The 25,358-nt window shown below is 41.1% G+C and overlaps 1 protein-coding gene across 5 annotated transcripts in view; it reads right to left on the bottom strand.

The window, feature by feature from the left end:
• The window catches only part of LOC126281688 (caspase-1-like), a 210,537-nt gene that overhangs the window by 21,104 nt on the left and 164,075 nt on the right, over positions 1 to 25,358 (bottom strand). For all 5 annotated transcript variants that reach the window (XM_049980857.1, XM_049980879.1, XM_049980874.1 and 2 more), the window contains one exon: positions 7,678 to 7,816. In XM_049980857.1, the coding sequence (XP_049836814.1) occupies positions 7,678 to 7,816 (139 nt within the window). The remainder of the gene's footprint in view (positions 1 to 7,677; positions 7,817 to 25,358) is intronic.

Below are 25,358 nucleotides of genomic sequence, written 5' to 3'. Positions count from 1 at the left end.
ACTGTAGTAGACGTAGACTTCGTGTCTATCTTGGCCACAATAATGCATTCACTATGCTGTTTGTAGTAGGTTACCCGTACTCCTATTTTCATTATTAAACCTACTCCTGCATTACCCCTATTTGATTTTCTATTTATAACCCTGTATTCACCCGACCAAAAGTCGTGTTCCTCCTGCCACCGAACTTCACTAATTCCCACTATATCTGACTTTAACCTATCCATTTCCCTTTTTCAATTTTCTAATGTACCTGTCCGATTAAGGGATCTGACATTCCACGCTCAGATCCGTAGAACGCCAGTTTTCTTTCTCATGATAACTACGTCCTCCTGAGTAGTCCCCGCCCGGAGATCCGAATGGGGGACTATTGTACTTCCCGTATATTTTACCCAAGAGGACGCCATCATCATTTAACCATACAGTAAATGTTTACATATATATATGTAATATATATGTAGTTACCACATGTACCAAATGTCGTCAAAATCGATTAAGTTGTTTAGTCGTGAAAACATAACCGACCGGGCTACTTTCCAGTTTAATAATGCAAGTATGGAAGCATGAATTAACCGCACTGAGGATTGTATGGGCATTGTGTTCAAGCTGTTACCCGTGGAAATGCTTGATTGCCCATAAGATGAAATGATATATGCGCATGGATTTATTGGATGGGAGACACCACTCAGGATGTTCAGCCACTTAGTGCAATGTTTTGTACTTGATGCCACTTTGGCGACTTGCACGACGATGATGATACAGCGATGATGAGGACAGCGCACGCAACCAGTCGTGGGCAGTGAAAATCCGACTCATTCAGGAGTCGAACTCAGGACCCAGTGATGGATGGCCAGCGACACTATCCACAAGACTATGAGATGTTATACATGCCAGCAGTTTTGTTACTATGAATGAAGGTGACGGAGCTGAAATAAAGTGTCGACTTCCTAAAATTATTAAATAGCGTAATATTGCCGAATAGTAATTTGAAGTTCGGTGTAGCACAAATCTTATATTTGTACATGCAATAACGTTAGCTTGTCTTACATGTCCACTTGTTATGTGAAGCTGTGCTCTCATATTACAGTTAAAAGCAACCTCTCTAAATGTTTCTCACTTTGTACGTTTAAAGGTATGGCATCTCTCTGTTTGCCGTACAGCATTGAAAAGGCGCCATTATTGTGAGCTTTCAAGGATCCCAGAAGCTGTAAAAGATATGTTAAGGCTCAGCAGCTAAAATGCGACACGCTTGTGACTAATTTTAGTAGGGAAGTATGAATTAAACACTTTGAGGATTGTATAAGAACTGCCTTCATCACGTTGAATCGTATTATGTAGAACACATCAAACAATAAAGGTATTTTCGTAAGCATGATACAGTTCAGAAGTCAAAGAGCAAATTGCTTTTTTAAAGGGAAATTATTGTTCCGAATTTCCAGTTATAATCTTAAAATCAATACATACATCGTACTGCACTCTTCTACGCAGCAGCCTGCATTCTTCCTCAGCATTCAAGTTACCTCCATACCAAAATTCAGAAAAATCGGTTCAGGGGTTTAGTCCTGAAAGCTTAACAGGCAGAGATACATTTCCATTTATAGTATTAGTATGGATGTAAAGATTTCGAGTAGAAAACACACATGGCACTGCCCTCATAGCTTAATTGTTCTGTAATATTAAAAAGGTTCATGTGGTTCGCATATTAGCAGTACTAGTGGCGAAACGAACGACTGTTTTTCACCACCGATCATCAACCGTTCTTCCGATCAGTCGTTTTTTTTTTCAGCCGAATGAAACAAAAAAAAATTAAATTAGTCTCTGCGACGATGTCAGCATATGGTTTTTTACTCACTCTCTGGGTTTGAGTGGTTCTACTCATTGTGAGACAACTGAATGACAAAAGTCGGGGACGGTTGTATGAGTCATATGAACGTTTTACACAGTCTCTGTGTTTGAGTGATTTCATTTACATGCCTTTTCAGCTTTGTAGGTTATACGTCAACCATGATTAGGGTTTCCAACTTTTTAGGGTCAAATAACGTATCTTATTTGAAGGAGAGGTGAATAAAAACCTTTTTACTAAAAATGAAGTATTTTCAAAATGTATGTATTTATTTACTGAAATATTCCGATTGTTTTGTACTTCTGGCTCCACGTATGGACTTTCGGATGGTTTTAGTTAAATTTATTGAAGCTCTGTCACTGTCTTCCCACTGGTTTGTACCCTTCACTGATATCATATTTCTCTTTCGATAAATGCTGAGGTTACGGTAACAGAAATAATATAAGATACAATATATTGACTTGTTTGGTGACTTAATGGCTTCTTTTGAATCGTATACTGTCATTTGTCGGAAGTATTTTCTTTTTTCAAGAAATATTTGTCATCATTCATTGATTTTCTTTGAATTTATTTAATTAATATAATTTTAAAATATGAATCATCCGTCTGAATACTGTTCATCGCATTGAATTTATCTTGAAGATCACTTTGATCCAGTTATATGATTTCTTCCATTCTCACGCTACTGAGAGTTTCGGAATTTTGATCCACACACAAACGTCGATTCATAACCATGAATGGTACGCTCACCTAAAAGCTATTTATTGGCACTCAATAAAAACGAAACACAGTAATAGTGACAACAGATGATAACAGAGTGCAGTCAACAATAATGATTTAAGACTGCCAAAACGATCAAATGTTTCGCTTCTGGCTATCAGATGACTGCATCAACTATTTTCATTTGGCTGCTCCCACAGACTGGTTATACAAAAAGAAAAAAATGCGCGAATAATTCATCTGATATACACAACTACAAACAAATGAGTCAGTTGTTTTCCAACAAGCATCTGAATCAATTGTTTTCATTTGGTTGTCTCATCACGAAGCACTGCAGGGTGAGCTGCACTTGTCTCGATTTTTTACCAGACTTTACAGAAATTTCCGTGTTTCTATTGGGATTTGGTCTGTCCCTAGGGCCTTCCCATTTTTCATTTCCTTCATCGAGTTTTCGACTTCTTCCCTACTTGTGCTTTCGGTTATTCCTTCATTTATATCTCCATTCTCGTACTTCTCTTGTACATTTTCTTCATTCAATAGCCATTCAAAGTACTCCCACCACCTATTTAGGGTTTTCTCAAGGTCGTGTAATACTACACCTGATTCACCCTTTATCTGCCTGATTGATGTTATGTCTTTGGTCGCCTTATGTCTTGCTTTAACAGAGTGTAGGAGTTTCCTGCCGTCCTGTCTTCTTCCCAGATCTTCATATGCCTCTTCCATTGCCTCAGCCTCTGCTTCTGCCACTGCTCTTTTTCCATCTTTTTTTGCACTCTTGTAGGCTTCCCTATCCTCCTGCCTTCCTATTAAGTCCCATTGTTTTTTTCTTTTGCATCTTTCTTCACTTTTATTGCTTTCTGAACTTCCTCATTCCACCACCACGCCTCCTTATCTTCTGGTGGTCCCTTTCCTGTTGTTAAACCCAGCACCTCTTTTCCAACTTTTGTAATTACATTGCTATTACAGCTCCACCACTCCTGTACATCCTCTGGTAATTTCACCTCTCTTAATACTGTTTCCTTGAATTTTTCTCGCAACACCTCTTCTTTCAGTTTTCACCACTTTATTCTTTGTTCTCCTCACTTGACACATTTACGTTTTTTTCTCCACTACCATTTCATAATCGGCCACTACGAGTGTCTGTTGCGTAGCCACACATTCACTATATGTGACCTTGGTATTCTTTATTTCCTTTATGTGTTTCCTTCTGGACAACAAGGTTTGTAACTCACTTTTATGGTCTCCGCTCCTGTACGTTATAAGTAGTTCTCTTCTACGACTGAAGTAGGTACTGGCGATCATTAAGTCAAAAGATACAGCGTATTCTGCAATCTTGTGCCCTGCGGCATTTCTTACTCCATAAATCCATCCACGATGAATTCTATCTTCCCCACTCCTCCTCTCACCAAAATGTCCATTTAAATCTCCCCCAACTATCACCCTTTCAGTGTCTGGTATTTCCATTATTACTCCATCTACGGTTTTCCAGAGTTCGTCCTTCACTTCCTCCTCTTAAACTGGACCTGTCACATGTGTTGGGGCTTAGTTCAAACCGCTCTGGAGCAACGAAACCGCTGCGCCGTCCATGGTCCTATCAGTGACATTAAACTCGGTGCGTCGACATAGTGCATTCCTTTCATAGCGTCGGGCCTCGAAGCGAGTATACTCCGACATTTGGAGAACATTAGCTTGTTGTTTAGGCCAGTCAGCTAGCGCCCAGGAAGCGTTATCTTCCCACTCCCAGGGTACAGCTGAGATCTTTAGATCCAGTGACAGACTTGGCAGACGTGCAGAACCGAGCAAGAGCGTTGTGTTGAACACCATCGTCATACAGGCCCTGAGGCAAGCCAACAAATCGGCGGTAGCGGGGTATTGCCTGAACACGGGGCATCGCGTAGTTTTATCCTCAGTGTCGTCTTTCTGGAACGTAAGGAGGCCGTACGTGTCTGTAAAGCGGACAATCTTATCAACAGGGATACAGATTTTCAGTTAAGAGCCGCCTGGCATCCAATAATGGCTGCCATTAAATTAGAACGGAAGAAAAAAGAATTTCTAGTTCATGGCTCGACACAGCATAGTGCTGATATTAAATTTAGCTTTCAACCACAGGAGCGCATAGCACCATAGCCCTCAGGGCACGCGCGGAAAGCGTTTATGTGGCTCCCGCCAGTGGGCGCCATGTACACCGCTTTCCTCCAACTGCGAGCACCCTCTGCGCTTACTTATTGCCTGCTCCTGGTCTGATAGATTACATTACATTAGATTAGATATACTTTCATTCCAATTGATGCGTAGTGAGGAGGTCCTCCAGGATGTGGAACATGACAGATAAACAATAATACATGACAAATATTTACAACTGAAACAAATAAGCTAATGTACCTTCCACAGCTCCCAAGTGGAATGATCGTCATATTTTTCTAAGGTAATAAACATGTAATAGAACTACTATAATACTCATATACAATTAACACATTACTGCACTAAAATGGTGCGGAATATATATAAGTTGGTTCTACTGAGAAATTCATCAATGGAGTATAAGGAGTTGGCCACCAATATATCTTTTAGGCTTCTCTTAAACTGAATTCCATTGGTCGTTAAGCTTTCTATGACTGCTGGCAGGTTATTGAAAATCTGTGTTCCTAAATAGCGCACACATTTTTGTACAAGAGTAAGTCACTTTAAATCCTTGTGAAGATTATTCTTATTTCTAGTACTGATTCCATGAATTGAAATGTTGGTTTGAAAAACTGATAATTTTTAATGACACATTTCTTTAGGGGATAAATACACTACTGGCCACTAAAATTCCTACACCACGAAGGTGACGTGCTATAGTCGCGAAATTTAACCGACAGAAAGAAGATGCCGTGATATACAAATGATTACCTTTTCAGAGCATTCATACAAGGTTGACGCCGGTGGCGACACCTACGACGTGCTGACATGAGGAACGTTTCGAACCGATTTCTTATACACAAACAGCAGTTGACCGGCGCTGCCTGGTGAAACGTTGTTGTGATGCCTCGTGTAAGAAGGAAAAATGCGTACCGTCAGGTTTCCGACTTTGATAAAGCTCGGATTGTAGCCTATCGCGATTGCGGTTTATCGTATCGCGACATTGATGCTCGCGTTGGTACAGATCCAATGACTATTAGCAGAATATGGAATCGGTAGGTTCTGGAGGGTAATACGGAACGCCCTGCTGGATCCCAACGATCTCGTATCACTAGTAGTCGAGATGACAGGCATCTTATCCGTATGGCTGTAACGGATCGTGCAGCCACGTCTCGATCCCTGAGTTAACAGATGGGGACGTTTGCAAGACAACAACCATCTGCACGAACAGTTCGACGAAGTTTGCAGCAGCATGGACTATCAGCTCGGAGACCATGACTGCGGTTACCCTTGACGCTGCATCACAGACAGGAGCGCCTGCGGGTCGGTGTACTCAACGACGAACCTTGGTGGACGAATGGCAAAACGCCATTTTTCGGATGAATCCATCCGATCCGTATTTGGCGACATCGCGGTGAACGCAGCGTGTATTCGTCATCGCCAAATTGGCGAATCACCCGGCGTGATGGTATGGTGTGCCATTGGTTACACATCTCGGTCATCTCTTGTTCGCACTGACGACATTTCCAAAAGTAGACATTACATTTCAGATGTGTTACGACCCATTGCTCTACCCTTCATTCGATCCCTGCGAAACCCTACATTTCAGCAGGATAATGCACGACCGCATGTTGCACGTTCTGTACGAGCCTTTCTGGTTACAGAAAATGTTCGACTGCTGCCTGGCCAGCACATTCTCCAGATCTCTCACCAATTGAAAATGCCTGCTTAATGGTGGCCAAGCAACTGGCTCGTCACAATACGCCAGTCACTACTCTTGATGAACTGTGTTATCGTGTTGAAGCTGCATGGGGAACTGTACCAGTACACGCCATCCAAGCTCTGTTTCACAATGCTCAGGCGTATCAAGGCCGTTATTACGGCCAGAGGTGGTCGTTCTGGGTACTGATTTCTCAGGATCTATGCACCCAAATTGCGTAAAAATGTAATCACATGTCAGTTCTAGAATAATATATTTGTCCAATGAATACCCGTTTATCATCTGCATTTCTTCTTGCTGTAGCAGTTTTAATGGCTAGTTGCGAACTTATTTACAATGAACACATTACTGCACTTATATATTATACACAAATAATTGAGTTGGTTCTACTGAGACTTTCATCAATGGAGTAGAAGGAGTTGACCACCAATAAATCCTTTAGGCCTCTCTTAAACTGAATTTCATTGGTTGTTAAGTTTTTAAGGCTGCTGGCAAGTTATTTAAAGTGGGTGATCCTGAATAAGGCACACCTTTTTGTACAAGAGTAAGTGACTTTGAATCCTTGTGAAGATTATTCTTATTTCTAGTATTGATTCTATGAATTGAGCTGGTCGGCCGTTGTGGCCGAGCGGTTCTAGGCGCTTCAGTCTGGAACCGCGCTGCTGCTACGGTCACGGGTTCGAACCCTGCCTTGGGCGTGGATGTGTGTGATGTCCTTTGGTTAGTTAGGTTTAAATAGTTCTAAGTGTAGGGGACTGATGACCTGAGATGTTAATTCCCATAGTGCTCAGAGCCATTTGAACCATTTTTGAAATTGAGCTGTTGGTTTGAAGAAGTGATATATTTTTTAGAACAAATTTCATTAAGGAATAAATATATTGCGAAGCAGTAGTTAGTGTCCCTAGTTCCCTAAACAGGTTTCTGTAGGAAGAAATTTCGACGCCTCCGTGCGCTTATGATCAGTCATGTCCTGCAGCAGAAACAACAGAAACATCACCACCTGAAGATGTCTAACATTTGTATCGGTTGTATCGATGACGTGTTGTGGGATTTACACAATAAGACGCTGTGGCAAATCCGGTAAGTGTATTTGCAACGGACGCGTCGAGAAAGCCTGAAAAGTAACACCACCATCGTTCGTCCAGTCCTGGTAACAACTCTGCCATCAGTGACCGAATACTAGTGCTATTTTCGGATTTCAGCCGTGATACAGCTCAGAATCAGCCAGCAGTCATTCATCTTTAAATCTAGGAAATGAAAATTTTTAAGGTTGTACCTTCGAATGTTGAGTACGAGACGAGGATATCGGCATAAGAAGGCACTGGGTAGCTGAAGCCCACAGGTGAACTGTCCGCGACATCTCGCAGAGTGCTGCTGACGTTCACACCCTGGTCAAGGCCATCTCCTTTGCACGCCTGCAACAGAAAGGTGGTATCTCATTCAAGATTTGTTGCATAAACAGATAATGATCAATTTTTGCATTGGAACTGCAGAACAGCGAGGTTAGTGGTGCCTTTATGGGTACCTGGAATAGCTTTTCATTAACCACAGCAAACGAAAGCCACGCATGCGGTGCTTGAGATACTTAACTCTTGGCTGGTTTCATTCATTGCCACCTCTCACTATATTGTGGAACCAGTCATTCAAATACAGTATTTTGGAGACCACCTAGAATCCCGATTACGCACTGCTTTCCAACAACTACTTTATGCCTCAGTGAGAAGTTAATGCAAAAAATGACGCGATAAATGGGAGAAAGAAGTTGCCTTTTTTGATATTTCATCTCCAAAATATGATACTAATCGTAACTCAAAAGTTCCAACGCTTAGATGCTTGAAACCATCATTAACATGTGGCTTTTAGTTCAAGTTTTTGTTGATATCAACACTTCAGAATTTGGAATATTTAGCGTCAATTGTTGATTTACCGTCATGCATTATTTCTAAAACTGTGGTTATTTAGTTCAGAGTTGCGAGTGCTGTGTTTTATCTAAGTTTAATCAAACCTCATTTGGCGAGAAGCAGCCATCAATTTTCAAGGAAGTTTTATACAAACTTTTTAGCGTTGAAGTTATGCAATTTAGTCCTATTATCATACTAGTATCTTCACCAAACAAAATTACTTCTATTTTTTGAATATGGGGAACACTTCATTTACATCCAACAGAACGAGAGTGTCCCTGATGTCGATTCCCGCGGTACACCTGCTATGATGAGTCCCCATTCTGAAGAATCTGTTTCTTTGTTTACGCTCCCACTGTTCCCTAATGACATATTTTTGGTATGCCTGCATGAAAAGCAGTCGCGTATGTCATTCTACTCCCCGGAATGTGCCGACAATTCCAGCACCCACGGGCACAGGAAGGAGTGAACACAAAAGCGCGGGGAATCAGCGTAGGGAGGTGTGTCAAAGAATTCAGCGTTCTTAACATGATGTTTTTCTCGACAGTGAGGATATTCCTTATAAATCTCAGATGCTCGCAGATTTTGAGACAGAGCCCAAACACGAGAAATTTCCACCCTGCACAGACAGGTGTGGCTATCTGTCATTGGGCTGCATTGAAAATTTTGGCCACCAATGGCAATGCCGAAAGGAAGCATATTTCGAAGATCGAGTTGAGCTGAGAGATGAGGGAGAAGCGATATGGGGAGTCGTGGAGACACTGCGGTAGCGAGAGAACATGGGCGCTCTTTCACCGATCGCCAACATCCGCCTTGCGACACCGTGATAGCGTAGCTTCAGCCACGAGACTGACAACAGTCAGGCAACTCAGAGATCGTACCTGGGCCCCGCCGCAAAGCAGCGACTGCTGATGACTGCCGGACATTTGCCACGCTGGACATTTGCCACACCGGACATTTGCTACGCCCTACATTTTCCACGCCGGGCTTTTGGCGCACTTGCCCCGTCTCCAGATAGCTTGAGAAGCGATCCCTCAGGTAAGGGACGCCCTTCCTCGTACATCTTCTGTCGGCTTTCAAACCGCCGTCTCCACATCTTACTCGGTACAACCAGTGTGTAAGGGACCTTCTTCTTCGATATCTTGTGTCGAAATAGAGAGCTTCTTTTCCGAAATCGAAATATTGGGAAACGAAAGCAATAACCACGATTACGTCAGTATGTAATTAGTTCTGCCAAGTATAAACATAGATCCCTCTGTCTGTACAGTAGTTTCCTCTCACACTTACTGATTGTGATAGAAACAGTCCATCACCATGGGAACAAGAAAGGAACGATGTGAAGAGGAAGCGAATGTACGCTAATCTTTTCTTTTTGATCACTGCATTTGTGCCTACTTTAATTACTACAACTGCACACCTAGAAGAAAATATGGAAAGAAGAAATGGGTATGTGAATGTTTGAAAAGAAGAACGAGATACTCCATATTAATTTACTCTCTAAAATCCGATGTCCCTTGCGGTGAAACGTTAGTTAATAAAGTGAAGCGGGACAATGTTCAAAACATGACTGAAAATACGTTCACTAAAAAGAGATAAGAACCTCAATGATTGACGTGTCATCTAAAGTCGTCGTACCATTTTAAAATGTTACAATAAGTAAATGAAGTAATACAGAATGCTACGCTTGTAACATACGTTGTTATTCTACATTGTTTAGCTCTGGTATTTACAGGGTCACAGAGAAAGCATTCTAGGTTTTGGAGGGAAAAGCCGTAATTGTGATGATCTGCACTACAACAGAAACAAGAAGCACAACTTAAGGAAAAATAATGTAATGTGTGTTTCAGTTCTCAAGTGACATTGAAGCAGATGGTTCCTGTGACACTATGGGCAGAGGTTATATCCGACAACCGGAATAAATCAATAACTGGCTCCTTTTACCGATCCCCTGTCTCAGATGAAATAGTTGCTCAACAGTTCAAAGAAAACCTGAGTCTCATCACAAGTAGGTACCCGACTCATACAATTATAGTTGGCAGCGACTTCAATGTATCTTCCACACCTTGGCAAAAATACATTTTCAGACCCTATTGTAGATAGAAAACAACTTCCGTAATTGTTTTACATGCTTTTTTAAATTATTTGGAAGAATTAATTCACGAGGCCATTCAAATTGTAAATGGTTACGAAAACACACTTGACCTCTTAGCCACAAATAATCCTGAGCATCACGACGAATACAGGGGTTAGTGAACACACAAAGAAAGTCACCAAAACTAAACGCGAAATACATCTGTTTTTATAAGCAGCTAAAAATTCGGATGAAGTCTTTCTAAGAGACAGTCTCCAATCCTTCCAAACTATGACCATATGTGGCTTAAGTTCAAAGAAATAGTATCAACAGCACTGGAGAGATTCATACCAAATAAATTAATAAGACACGCAACTGATCCCCCAAGATCCGGCACACAATTTTTATCTGCCAGGAAGTTTCATATCAGCGCACACTCCGCTGCAGAGTGAAAATCTCATTCCAGCCCTGAGGTTTATAATTTTGTTCATACAGCATAATCCGGTTAGCGCGAATTCGCATAAGACGAACTCACGGTTAACGCGAAAAAAATAGTGGTCCCATCAGGAATACATTAGTTCTTACGGTATGTTTTATCGGTTACCACGAATTTCGGTTAAGGCGGATTTCGAACTCTGTTTCAGTTCCTAGCTTAATTAAATTTCACTGTAACACAAACTTCCGACATTAGAGTATTCTAAAGAGTAATTTTTTCCGAAATGAATATAGTAAACGTAGCTACAAAGGTCATTATACTTCTTGTTGGCTTGTTTTTAACGTATTGTAGGCCGGTAGCCGCGATTAACACCTCAACAATCAGCGCATGCTGTACATTGTAAGACATTCAATAATGTGTGCAGCAGCATTTAGGAACGTACTCAGTGCCAGTTTTGACAGGTGTTCTGTTAGTCGTAGCCGTATCGACTTGGAATACTGAATAAAATCTACAGTTACAACCGGTACCGTAGCACGCGAAAATGGCAGAGAGGAAACAGACAGCTCTAAATGTACAGTTAAAGGTTAAGATTCTAGATGAAGTGGACCGTGGTACCACGAAAACAGCAATTTCAGAGCAGTTTGGAATACCTAAATCTACTTTATCTACGGTTATTAATAATCGATAAAAAATTATTAATGCTGCGGCATCAGGTTCTGCAAACAAATCTAAATGACTTCGTACTGCCACGTATGAAGACATCGAGACGTTACTGCTACAATGGTTGAATCGTATGCGTGCATCTAACATACCTTTAACTGGCCCTGTGATTAAGTCCAAATCAAATGATATTGCTAAAGATATGGGCATCGAAGTCTTCCGTTGTTCTGCTGGTTGGTTGTATCGGTTCCAAAAGATACATTCAATTTCATCATTTACTTACCATGGCTAATTAACATCACATTTACCTAGTAGTGCAGCACATCTGGAATGTGCTGCGGCATAAACATTCTCTCTCTCAGTTATCGAGAGTTGCTTTAGATGACGCACCTGTGGTACTAGAAATAATGCAGCTAATGCACTGAGTTTATTTGCATTTTTTCGCTTGAGAGGTTTCGAGAGCTTGCTTTTCGTAGAGCTGCTTCCCTCAAATACCCAAACACACCGTCTTCTTTAAACACGATCTCTTATCCGGCTATGGGCGTTTAAATCATTTAACCAAAATATAAATTTCATTTATAAAAGGTTCATTTTAAGCGTACTGGAGTGTTTACCTTACTGTCCGCCCCTTTTTCACCGCAGCGTTCCTGTAGCTGGTACACCCATGGTACAAGCAACTGCAACGTCAAATCACTGTCAACTTCCATAACCCCCTTGAAATACCCCGAGAAAAGAATCAGCAACGAGCAATGTCATGAGGATGCAGAAGGCAATGGAAACCACTGCATTCAAGACACATGACGTGTATCCACAGGACATGTGGCCTGTAAATGATGATTTCTCGATTGGCAAAAGATTCCGGAATAGTCCTCCATTTAGATCTCTGGGAGGGGACTGCCAAGGGGGAGGTGACCATGAGAAAAAAAGATTGAACAATCAACGAAAGGGCAAGGTTCTACGAGTCGGGGCGTGGGATATCAGAAGCTTGAATGTGGTAGGGAAGCTGGAAAATCTGCAAAGGGAAATGCAGAGGCTCAATCTAGATATAATAGGGGTCAGTGAAGTGAAATGGAAAGAAGACAAGAATTTCTGGTCGGATGAGTATAGGGTAATAACAGCAGCATAAAATGGTACAACGGGAGTAGATTCGTTGTAGGTAGGGCAAAGAGTGAGTTACTGTGAACAGTTCAGTGATGGGGTTGTTCTTATCAGAATCGACAGCAAACCAACATCGACATCAACAGTTCAGATATACAGGCCGACGTCGCAAGCTGAAGATGAAGAGATAAAGCATATGAGGATATTTAAAGGGTAACACAGTACAAGGGAGGTGAAAAGCTAATAGTCATGGGGGACTGGAATGCAGTTGTAGGGAAAAGAATAGAAGAAAAGGTCACAGTGAAATATGGGTTTGGACAAAGAATGAGAGAGGAGAAAGACTAATTGAGTTCTGTAATCAATTTCAGGTAGTAACAGCGAATGGTCTGTTCAAGACTCGCAAGTGGAGGTATACTTGGAAAAGACCTAGTGATAATGGAAGATTTCAGTTTTTACATCACGGTCAGACAGAGATTCCGAAATCAGATGCTAGATTGTAAGGCGTACCCAGTACCAGATCACAATGTAGTAGTGATGAAGAGTAGGCTGAAGTTTAACAGATTATTCAGGAAGAATCAATACCCACAGAAGTGGGATAAACTAATGGTAAGGGATGACGAGACACGCTTGAGGTTCCCTAAGGCTACGGATACAGCAATAAGCAATATCTCAGTAGACAGTATAGTTGAAGAAGAAACGACATCTCTAAATAGGGCAATCACAAAAATGGGAAAGAAAAACTTAGATACAAAGAAGGTAACTGTGAAGAAACGATGGGTAACAGAGGAAATACTTGAGTTGATCAATGAAAGTATAAAAATTTTCAGGAAAATTCAGGAATACAGACATACAAGTTGTTGAGGAATGAAATTAATAGGAAGTGCACGGAAGTTAAGACGAAATGGAAGCATGAAAAATGTGAAGAAATCGAAAAAGAAATGACTGTCGGAAGAACTGACTCAACATACAGGAAAGTCAAAACAACTTTCGGTGAAATTTAAAGCAAGGGCGGTAACATTTAGAATGCAACGGGAATTCCACTGTTAAATGCAGAGGAGACAGCGGATAGGTGAAACGAGTACATCGAAGATCTCTATGGGGGGTACGATTTGTCTAATGTGATAGAAGAAAAAAAAGGAGTCGTTTAGAAGAGATAGGGGATCCAGTATTAGAATCAGAATTTAAGAGAGTTTTGGAGGACTTAAGATCAAATAAGGCAGAAGGGATAGATAACATTTGACCAGAATTTCTAAAATAATTTGGGAGAAATGACAACATAACTACTATTCGCGTTGGTGTGTGCAACGTATGAATCTGAAAAGACACCTTTTTGACTTAAGAACGAAGTGCTCTAATTAAAAAGGGTATAAGACAGGGACGTGGTCTTTCGCCCCCACTCTTCAGTCTGTACATAGAATAAGTAGTGATGAAAACAAAAGAAAGATAGGAGTGAAACCAAATTCAAGGTGAAAGGATATCAGTGATACGATTCGCTGATGATATTGCTATCCTGAGTAAAAGTGAAGAAGAATTACATGATATTCTGAATGAAATGAACAGTTTAATGAGTACACAACATGGATTGAGAGTAAATCGAAGAAAAATTAAAGTGATGAGAAGTAGCAAAATGAGAACAGCGAGAGACTTCAGAATTAATGGTGAAGTTAAGGAATTCTGCCATCTAGGCAGGAAATGACGGACGGAGCAAGTAGGACATCTAAAACAGCCCTGGCAAAAAGGGCATTCTGGCCAAGAGAAGTCTATTAGTATCGCACATAAGGCTTAATTTGAGGTAGAAATTTCTGAGAATGTACGTATGGTAGTAAAACATTGACTGTCGGAAGGCCGGAACGGAAGAGAATCGAAGCATTTGTGATGTGGTGCTACAGGCGAATGTCGAAAATCAGGAGGACTGATGAGGTAATGAATGAGGAGGTTCTGCATACAACCGGAGAGGAAAACAATATGTACGAAACACTGACAAGGAGAAGGGACAGGTTGATAGGACATCTGTTAAAAGGCATCAGGGAATGACCGGCACGGTGCACGAGGAAGCTGTAGAGGGCAAAAACTGTAGAGGAAGACAGAGATTGGAATACATCCAGCAAATAATTGAGGACGTAGATTGCACGTGCGTCCCTAAGATGAAGAGGTTGGGAAAGGAGAGGAATTCGTGGCGGGCCGCATCAAATTAGTCAGAAGACTGACGACCAAACAAAAGAAAAAGGAAAAGAAAAAGGCAAGTGAACCAGTACTGACGGCATTAATTCACTGTCAGGCACATACGAACGAATCCGAGTCTACACAGACGGAGACTCTTGAGTCCGGCCACTTAAACTGGACACCTACTCCCTGCCCGCACGCGCGCTGGGCTGCGATTTGCGGCTGTGAATTTCCAGCGTCGCGTATGCAAAAACCGTGGCCCGTTTCTCCGGCGGGGGCATTGGATGTCGCCGTGCTCTATGATTCATCTACAATGACACTTTTCTAGCGAGCCAGCGCATATATTGACGAATCATCGCAGCGGCGCCTCTATAAGAATCTGAAAATGACGAGCTGCTGTCACAACATTTTTATCCGACGCGACACCCGTGAACCAATGAAGAAGTTATTACATCGGGAAAATATCAGACAGCAGATCTACCATGTTTTCTACGTGGCTGTTTAGTTTAATCTTACTAGCCAGCATTAACGTGGAATCCTTTCTCTTTCCACATCCAAATATCCAGAACAAATGAACACGTGAAGACAGACATAAAAACGCACACACACACACACACACACACACACACACACACACACATACACACTGAAACTCATCTCATATGCAACTCAAGCTCGAGTATCATGTCGTTTTTGGAAACTCAGAATCTACTCTGTAGGAATCAACATAGATTCCGGAAACAGCGATCGTGTGAGACCCAACTCGCTTTATTTGTTCATGAGACCCAGAAAATATTAGATACAGGCTCCCAGGTAGATGCAATTTTCCTAGACTTCCGGAAGGCGTTCGATACAGTTCCCCACTGTCCCCTGATAAACAAAGTAAGAGCCTACGGAATATCAGACCAGCTGTGTGGCTGGATTGAAGAGTTTTTAGCAAACAGAACACAGCATGTTGTTATCAATGGAGAGACGTCTACAGACGTGAAACTAACCTCTGGCGTGCCACAGGGGAGTGTTATTGGACCATTGCTTTTCAGAATACAGTATATATAAATGACCTAGTAGATAGTGTTGGAAGTTCCATGCGGCTTTTCGCGGATGATGCTGTAGTTTACAGAGAAGTTGCAGCATTAGAAAATTGTAGCGAAATGCAGGAAGATCTGCAGCGGATAGGCACTTGGTGCAAGGAGTGGCAACTGACCCTTAAAATAGACAAATGTAATGTATAGCGAATACATAGAAAGAAGGATCCTTTATTGTATGATTATACGATAGCGGAAAAAACACTGGTAGCAGTTACTTCTGTAAAATATCTGGGAGTATGCGTCCGCAACTATTTGAAGTGGAATGATCATATAAAATTAATTGTTGGTAAGGCGGGTACCAGGTTGAGATTCATTCGGAGAGTCCTTAGAAAATGTAGTCCATCAACAAAGGAGGTGGCTTACAAAACACTCGTTCGACCTATACTTGAGTATTGCTCATCAGTGTGGGATCCATAGCAGATAGGGTTGACGGAGGAGATAGAGAAGATCCAAAGGAGAGCGGAGCGTTTCGTCACATGGTTATTTGGTAACCGTGATAGCGCTACGGAGATGTTTAACAAACTCAAGTGGCAGACTCTGCAAGAGAGGCGCTCTGCATCGAGGTGCAGCTTGCTCGCCAGGTTTCGAGAGGGTGCGTTTCTGGATGAGGTATCGAATATATTGCTTCCTCCTACTTATACTTACCGAGGAGATCACGAATGTAAAATTAGAGAGATTCGAGCGCGCTCGGAGGCTTTCAGACAGTCGTTCTTCCCGGAACCATACGTGACTGGAGCAGAAAAGGGAGGTAATGACAGTGGCACGTAAAGTGCCCTCTGCCACACACCGTTGGGTGGCTTGCGGAGTATAAATGTAGATGTAGATGTATACACTTTCATGGAGCACACAACTGAGTCGTGGTAAAATTTGCTGTTTTGAAGAGCGCGCCACAGCGCGTAGTGTAAAGCAGTCGCCTTCCGTTTCTGGCGGTGGCACCGTTGTGGCAATCGCAGCTTTGGTGTCTCCCTCTGGTAGGGAAGGTGAAAGGTAGCCTGTTCACGTGCATTTAAGGAGCGCTGTGAGCTCACTAGGCGGCAAGTTTGGTCAGTTGATCAGCCGGGTCAGCGTGGGGCAGTCAGTGTCTGTCTGTTGTCCGGAGAGCCAGTACGTGTTAGGCCGCCAGTCTGCTCGAGTTTGTTCAGGCAATGGTCATTGGCGGTTAGATTGATCGGTTGGTCGGTCGCGCACTGGGACACAAGATGACTTGTCCGTCTTGAGCGTCGGAGCATGTGAGGTCGCCACGTCAGTCCAGGGGGCCGCGCCGTATAGCGAGGGGTAGTGGCTTCGCGGCCGACACGAGAGCAACAGGAGTCAACCCACGACATCGGTCTGGCCGGCGCGAGCTGCGACGCCGTGAGACGGGAGATCTGCGCGCCTTCCTGCGTCCGTTGACGCGGCTGGCAGCGGACGGTTCGGGAGAGCGATTTGGGGGTGCTGCGCCAGGTCTTCGCCAGACATCGCAGTTTATTAGAAGTTAAGTGATTCGTGGTATGCTGTTTCATTTACTTGTTAAATTCTACATGTTTTCTTGGGCAGTCTCTCGTCCCCAGCTTGCTCGTCTGTCCCCCGTCCGCATTTATTAGGCAGTTAGTGTCTGTCTGTCTGTCGGTCTGGTGTACGTTAATAGTGCCTCTGTTATGTTTGTCGGATTCGGTGTTAACGAATTTATTGCTTGATGTGTAACGGCCGAATTCGTGAAATGTGTTTTTATCTTGACTATCATCTTGAGAGGCGGTATATGTGTAATGTAGAGCATGTTTGTATATTTTATGTAAGACTGCATTTCATGGGTTTTTATTTAAATGGTCATTTTGGTATATAAAGTTGCCACCCTTCCACCGTAAGGGGCTTTTTTTAAAAAAAAAGTTGCACCTTCGGTGGCAAGTTAATTTTTTTAAATGTTAGTGTTTTGCACCATTTCCATCGGTCCTACGGGGTGCATAGTTTATGTGCTTGAGTGAGTTGTTAAAATTTTTAGTTTAAAGTACTCTGGTGTGTTGCAGATTTGCACCGGTGTAGTCTTTCAGAGGTTGTTGTGAGCGGTCGTGACTACGGACGTGTCGAAAGGCAGCGGCAAATTTCTCAGCCCGAACGCTCATACTGTCAATATTTGTTCCTTCTGCCTCTGAATAAAATTGAAACTTGATATTTTGAGAGTGCTTTCTGATTATAATTTTAAATCTGTTTCAACAAAAAGAGGGGGGGGGGGGCTTTTAGGAATAAAATTTCCATTTGTTGAAAGAAATTTAATTTGTTTTCATCACTTACCCACTGGCAACTGCATCCACGCTCACATAGTGTGATTAAATGTGTTAATGTTCTTGATGAATCGCTAGTAAATAACGTAAATGCTTAAGAAAAGGTTTTGAATGTAAATTCACGGTTCAGCAACCATACTCACATACAGTCGTTAAGTCTAGACACGTTCTGCTCCGGCACAGGTGGCCAGCTATTTGTTTCCCTATAAATCAGCGGCCAGTAGCATACAATGAGGTGACAAAAGTCGTGGGATAGCAATATGCACATATACAGATGGTGGCAGTGCGGCGTGGCACGCTACTTTTTACCACCCTGCCGGTGACCAGCAATGTTCATTTGTCTAGCTAAAAGCTGTAGTAGAAAATATTAGACCACTACTGTCTATTGCAGGTCGCAACATACATAGAATTGTCCGGTAAAGCGGATGTGGCTAGCTACTTGGCAATGCAATTTTGCGGGTGTATTTGTTATGATAAAGATCACAGTTAATACTGCCAAGTCCGTACTAAGTGGCAACACGATGTAAAGTTCACACGCACGCCACAATCACACACGTAGTCAGTTTATGGTATTTATACCCGTTACCGAAGTTAATAGAGTTCAAAAAAATGGTTCAAATGGCTCTGAGCACTATGCGACTTAACTTCTGAGGCCATCAGTCGCCTAGAACTTAGAACTAATTAAACCTAACTAACCTAAGGACATCACACACATCCATGCCCCAGGCAGGATTCGAACCTGCGACCGTAGCGGTCACGCGGTTCCAGACTGAAGCGCCTAGAGCCGCACGGCCACAATGGCCGGCTAATAGAGTTCACCGGATAGTTTAGTTATGTAAATGCTCGCTCAAATGTTGTGCACTCTGTTACACACGTAATACCTGTTCCAGTCTTAGATCGCACAACACGCCACGCGGTTTTAACTAACAGTCAAAAGCAATAATTTTGATATTCCGTCCGAAACTCCACACGACTTCCACTATACCGTTCACTTAAACACACTTTGTACTGCTCCACGAACTCGTAATTAGCATTTTTCCGCTATTTTACAGTACTTTCGTCGGAGCTGCTTTTGATGAGATGTTACTCGTTCGAACCCTCAGCCCCGACCCCCCTAGATCACACCAAAGGCCTTGTTCCCAGCATAGACCGGCGCCAGCCTGCATTTTTCTGATTGGCTGATATCACAAACAGCAAGTGAGGTTGCAGTATTATCCCGCGCTAACCCGCGCTTTACTTCAATGACCAATCATAGTAAACCATTTCTTTCTATGCAATTGGCAAATAAAATAAACTTAGAAAAGTATCAAATATAAAATTACTCCTTCTGAAATTACCGATTAATTTGTGTTCTACTCACTATTTATTAGTACCATAAACTGACTGCACATTTAATTATAGTAAATCCTGTGTATGGTTTAACTGGTACTTCATGAATAAAAAAAAAAAAAATTTTCATTTACGTCTGTTCTTCTTCATTCATACAACACTGACACTGCTAATTACTACACATATAAAACAATTATAATTATGCAAATACATTAAATATTAATCAAACATAACTTTACAAAATTGTTTTCACTACGACTGCTAGCACTGTCCGTCAACCGCTGACCTCTGCCGCCTACTAGTACAACTACGTGCAGCTTTGCAACTCAGGTCCATGTCAGCTGGTGACATCTGTCGATGACTCATGCCTATAATTGTAAGTAGGCTGTTTAGGATTTTTTATTGGTAACGCCGCCGCCACGTAGCGCTCTGTATGAAAATCACTGGCTGTGCTGTGCGCAGTCTGTGTTTAGTTTGCATTGTTGTCTGCCATTGTAGTGTTGAGCTGCGGCAGCTGGATGCTAACAGCGGGTAGCGTTGCGCAGTTGGAGGCGAGCCGCCAGCAGTGGTGGATGTGAGGAGAGAAATGGCAGAGTTTTGTAATTTGTAAGACTGGATGTCATGAACTACCATGTATATTTTGACTATTAAGTTTGAATATTTTATTTAGCTGGCAGTATTGGTGCTCACTGTATTGCAGTAGCTTTAGTAACGAAGATTTTTGTGAGGTAAGTGATTTGTGAAACGTATAGGTTAATGTTAGTCAGGGCCATTCTTTCGTAGGGATTTTTTAAAATCAGATTGCGTTGCGCTAAAAACTGTTGTGTGTCAGATTAAGCACAGTCGTGTATAATTGTTCTAAGGGGACGTTTCATATAGACCAGTCTTGCACAATTTTTCAAAGGGGACGTTTCATATGTCGACCCTTAGCCAAGGATACCTCACTGGAATATTCTGATTTTTTCTTGTAGTTTGTTTATTGCTAGCGCGTAATCATAGAGAGAATTTCCTTTGTAGTTGCAGTCTTTCATTGTTGTACAGTAAAACAGTTGTCGCATGCATGTAGATTTGCACCAAGTATTTCGAAGCTGCGCTTGCAATTAACTAGATATTATTTTCAGTGCTATGTTAATGTGTTCTCTTATTTTTGTTCTTCAAATTGTGTTTTTCTGTGTTGTCGTGTGAAAAATTGTGACAATAATGGCGTGTGAAAAACGTAACACTAGGCTCCAAAGTAAACTGAGAAATGACAGTGAAGACGAAAGCAATGTGTTAGCGTCACCATGTAATGAATTCACTAACGTTCAAAGTAGTAATTTGGTAATAGCGCATAGGGAAATGGAGCGGGCTGCAAATAATGGTGTAGGCAGTGAAACAATTAGTGAACAGGGAAGCATTATCGATCGATCGGTCGGCAACAGCTCGCCTCAGGATTCCGAAATGACAGGACACAATCTTCCGAATACTGTAGATTCAGATTTTGCGTCCTCACCGTTTTCTCAAATAAATCAAGACACATTTTCTGCTTTTCAAAATGCGAATATTGCCGGTTCCAATGCACTGCCGAAAACCACTGAGGAACATGTTTCAGACACCAGTGCACTGTTATTACAGTTAATGCAACAAATGGGACAAAGGCTACAAAAGTTAGACACAACGCTTGAAGAAAATCAGAAACAAATGGGACAAAATCTTCAAAAGTTAGACATAATGGAACAAAATCTTCGGAAGTTAGACACCACACTTGAACAAACACGTGAAGATTTAACTACTGAGTTACATAACATTGAATCGAAATGTCAAAAAATCTGTAATGACGTAAAAACACAAATTTGTGAGCATTTTCAAACTATTTTTTCGCGGCATGAAAACGCATTACAGCAGCCATAAAAGAATTGCAAACTGTTGTTCTTGAAAATCACGACACCTTGCGAGCTAAAATGGACTCAGTTGCATCCACCGATTCGGTTAAGCAACTTGCAAGAACTCAGGAAAACTTAAAGGTCACAGTAGATTCGATTTCAACACAAATGGACACTCTGAAACTTGGTTCAGAAAAACACACTGAGGAAATGTGTTCACTATCGGAGAAAGTAGCCGAACTTTCAGATCAGTTCACTAACTTATCTACAAAGGTAGATGATGATCTGAATGATACAGAAGAGTGCGAACAAATTAGGAAATTCAAACAAAATCAGAATCAAATTAATACACAACACCAAAGAGAAATCCGGGAAGTACAAGATCAGCTGACACAGGTAATACAACAAGTACGTATTTCAGAGGACACTCGCGCTCCAACACGGGAAGAGGGACTTAGAAATACGGAAAAGCCACAAAATAATAACACAGGGCATTTCGGAAATTGTGAAAGAAGTCGGCAAAATGCACCGAATTTTGAGATGGAACTGCCGACACGACGTAACAATGAACGATATGCTACCTGTCGACACGATGATTTTGATTATAAACTGTTCATTACTGCACGTAAATTCAAAACATTTAAGAATTCTGGCAACGAAATTCATCCACAAGCGTGGCTCAATCAATTCTCTCATTGTTTTCCTCCCAACTGGTCATTAGAGCACAGATTAGAATTTATGTGTGGCTACTTGGACAATGAACCAGCTGTAAGAATGCGATCGGTCATTCACGATTGTCATAGTGAAGGAGAATTTTATCATGCCTTCCTCTCAGCATATTGGTCTTAAGCTACACAAGACCGAGTAAAACATAGCATCATTATGATGAAACATTTCGAACAATCTGAATTTTCCAGTCTTGTAAAATATTTTGAAGACATGTTACATAAGAATCAGTATCTTTCAAACCCATACAGCCCCTCAGAACTCATCCGCATTTGCTTCATCAAATTACCTGAACATTTACGACAGATTATTTTAGCAGGACGATGCAAAGACGACATTGAAGCTTTTCAGGGACTGTTACAAGAACTGGAAATTGACACTGACAATCGCGGAACGCGAAAACAGGAGCACGACAATTACAGGTCACACCTGTCACAATTCCGCGATGACAGAAATAATACACGACAAGGCTATTCGTACAACGTAAATCGTGACCAAAACAGACACCACCCATATGACAACCGTTGGCAGAGTAGTAATTATTACAGGGAAAGATCACCTCTCTGCGGTAATGACTATCACAGAGACAATCAGTGAAACAGACAATATGGAAACCAAAATAATTATTATCAAGGGAGACGGAATAGCTTCAGACGCAACGGTCCAGCCCGCAGTTACGATTCAGGGAGAAATTCTCCACCAAGTGACCGACAAGAAATTAATTACAGAAATTACCGACATGACGAAAGACGATATGATCGTAACGACAGACCTGAATTTCATCAGAACTGGCGAGATTCAAACAGAGCTGGGCCCTCTCGGCAAGGTGAATTTGTAGAAGTTAGGTCTCCTAATTCCAATAACGACGCGCGCCAACAAAGAAACAGACAATGACTCGCACCGCAGGCAGCCGCGTGCGCCGGCTGCCTCAGAGAAAAATAACATAAGACGCTAACCTTGAGAAAAATTTTAGCATTCCTTACTGATGTACACAACATGATAATTGCTTTGAAGTTAAAACTCTGCGAACTAGAAAGGATAAGTGATGGCACCACATTTCACATGTAAAACCATTTATTGAAAGATAATCCGATTTTAACTTTGTCTTTGCCATAAAGCTGTCACGTCACTAGTATACTTTGTCACACTAAGGATCTGTTAACATGCAACAATGTTTTGAAGTTAACTATCCAGTCTAGAACTTAGAGAACTTATTTAGACAGTATTTACGAGTGCATTGTTATAGTGAACATACGTCACAATGTTATTGTGTGTGTACATTCTTGCTTGTTAGTTGCACGATTACGTAACGACTATAAGGCTTACATACTTAGAACATTTACCAGTACAGCTAATCAGATTTTAATGAAACATTTTGGTTTACTTGAAAACACATTCTTTATTTGAAGTTCATTTGATGAGATTAAAGATGACTTAGCATTTGGTTTCTCTAATAGCTACACGATTATATCACGACACTACTAATATGTGACACGATTTACATTGTTGCTTTTGCGGTGTTTTATATCTGCACAGTTTTTCTGTATTATTCTGGAAAGTAAAACATGTTTTAGTAGTAACTTTTGTGGTATAGCTACAGTGAGACAGCCTTTATTCGTAGCACAACAATACGTTACATTATAGTACTTTCTTGATCACGGTAAGGTACGTAATAACTACGATATCTATACGGAAAGCCTTTCACCTTCGTTTATGATGAGGTAAGTACATTGACTTCAGCAGAACTTTGCTTACAGAGGACGATAACTACGACAGTTCCACAGAATTATCTAACAGCAAAACGCACATTTAGCAACACAGGGCACGCATTTGAGTGATTAATTTGGTACTTAAACCATTTATTTATTAATATTGTTGAATTAAAAAGAAAGTTTTTTGTGATACATTTCATTCCATTGCTGTAATCTGTAACACCTGAGGGTATAATTACATTAATCCTCAGGGGGGTACACGCTTACTTTGTGTATCATGTGTTTGGCAAGCACAAGGAGCCCTAGCTAATATGGTATTTGCTTATACAACTTTACACATCGGTACCATATTTCTCTAACACATAAATTACACAGCTATCTGATCATTTAACTGAGAGATAAACTTTTTTTTTACTACATCATCAGTGACACATGTTTACACAATTACACAGTTGGATGATTTAACACCTATGAACTTGTATTTTGTCTGTACTTTGTGAACTGTTCATATTTTTTTTGGAACCATTGTGCTACTATGAGAGCTTTGAATGATGTGTTTGGTATGGGGTCATGATTTTTAAAGTATGTTTGAGGTAGATGACACTTTTGAAATGAGCAGAGAATTTTTTTTTAGGTTTTGAAATTATTGCAGAAAGCTATGACGTTTTTGAGAATTTGACTGAGGTGTTATGATGTTATTGTTACGACGACGATGTGAATTATGCTGTTGTGGTATGTTTATGATCAATAAGCTGATGCTATAAGAGTTATGTGATTATGCCACTTATCTGTTATGATGGAATATTGAAGAAGTGTCGACGAATAAGGTAAGCAATAATGAGTAGAGGTTAGGGACTCTGGTTTGTGAAAAAGGTTGTTGGAAACCAAGAATCGTACTTTAAAAGTTATGAAATGTATGTAATTGCGTGAATGTATTACTATGCCGACGAAAATTTTTTGGACACTGTTATATCAATAGGATTTTGTTTCTACTGATTGTAACGCAAATTCTTGACCTGTGAATCTTTTTTATATGAGACTGCCACTGTAGTGGAAACTGGTGTCGTAAATATTTTGATAAGACCACCTGCACGTTATGCGTGGTGGGCACCCAGCTGCGCGACAACCACCTGACAAAAAGAAAGCCATGAGTGTGTGCCTTTCAGAGACACAGGTAAAAAAAAGAGACCATTATCCTCGCTATTGACATTCATTCCTTTGTAGAAAGCATTGCAAATACGCCACGCCCAAACTTGAAAACATATGATTACACTGTGAAGCTCTTAATTTACGATATTTACTGAAATGAAATGATGAGAAACATTTTATATCTATTGTCTTTCTAGCTGAGAGATTGCTCATTTTGTTTAATATCCAGTTTCTATCTGCACTGCTGCATTGGCTAAAACAAAATTTAATAGATGTAATAATATAGATATTTTATGCCTACAGATCCAGTAAATAATTATGATGTACTTAAAAAAATGAAGGAGCACAAAAAGACTTCCCTTCACAGGAACTGCACACATAATTGTCTTTTCAAGTACTTGGTAATTTTTTTGGTAGAATAAGTTGTGGTGCACCACTTTAATTATATAGACATTAAGATGTGTATCGACATCTCCCTTTTCTGCATTGTTGTCTTTACTGTAA

Source organism: Schistocerca gregaria, chromosome 1 (assembly GCF_023897955.1).
Source record: "Schistocerca gregaria isolate iqSchGreg1 chromosome 1, iqSchGreg1.2, whole genome shotgun sequence".
In the NCBI taxonomy this organism is placed as follows: Eukaryota; Metazoa; Arthropoda; class Insecta; order Orthoptera; family Acrididae; genus Schistocerca; species Schistocerca gregaria.
This window is presented reverse-complemented; position numbering and strand designations above follow the sequence as displayed.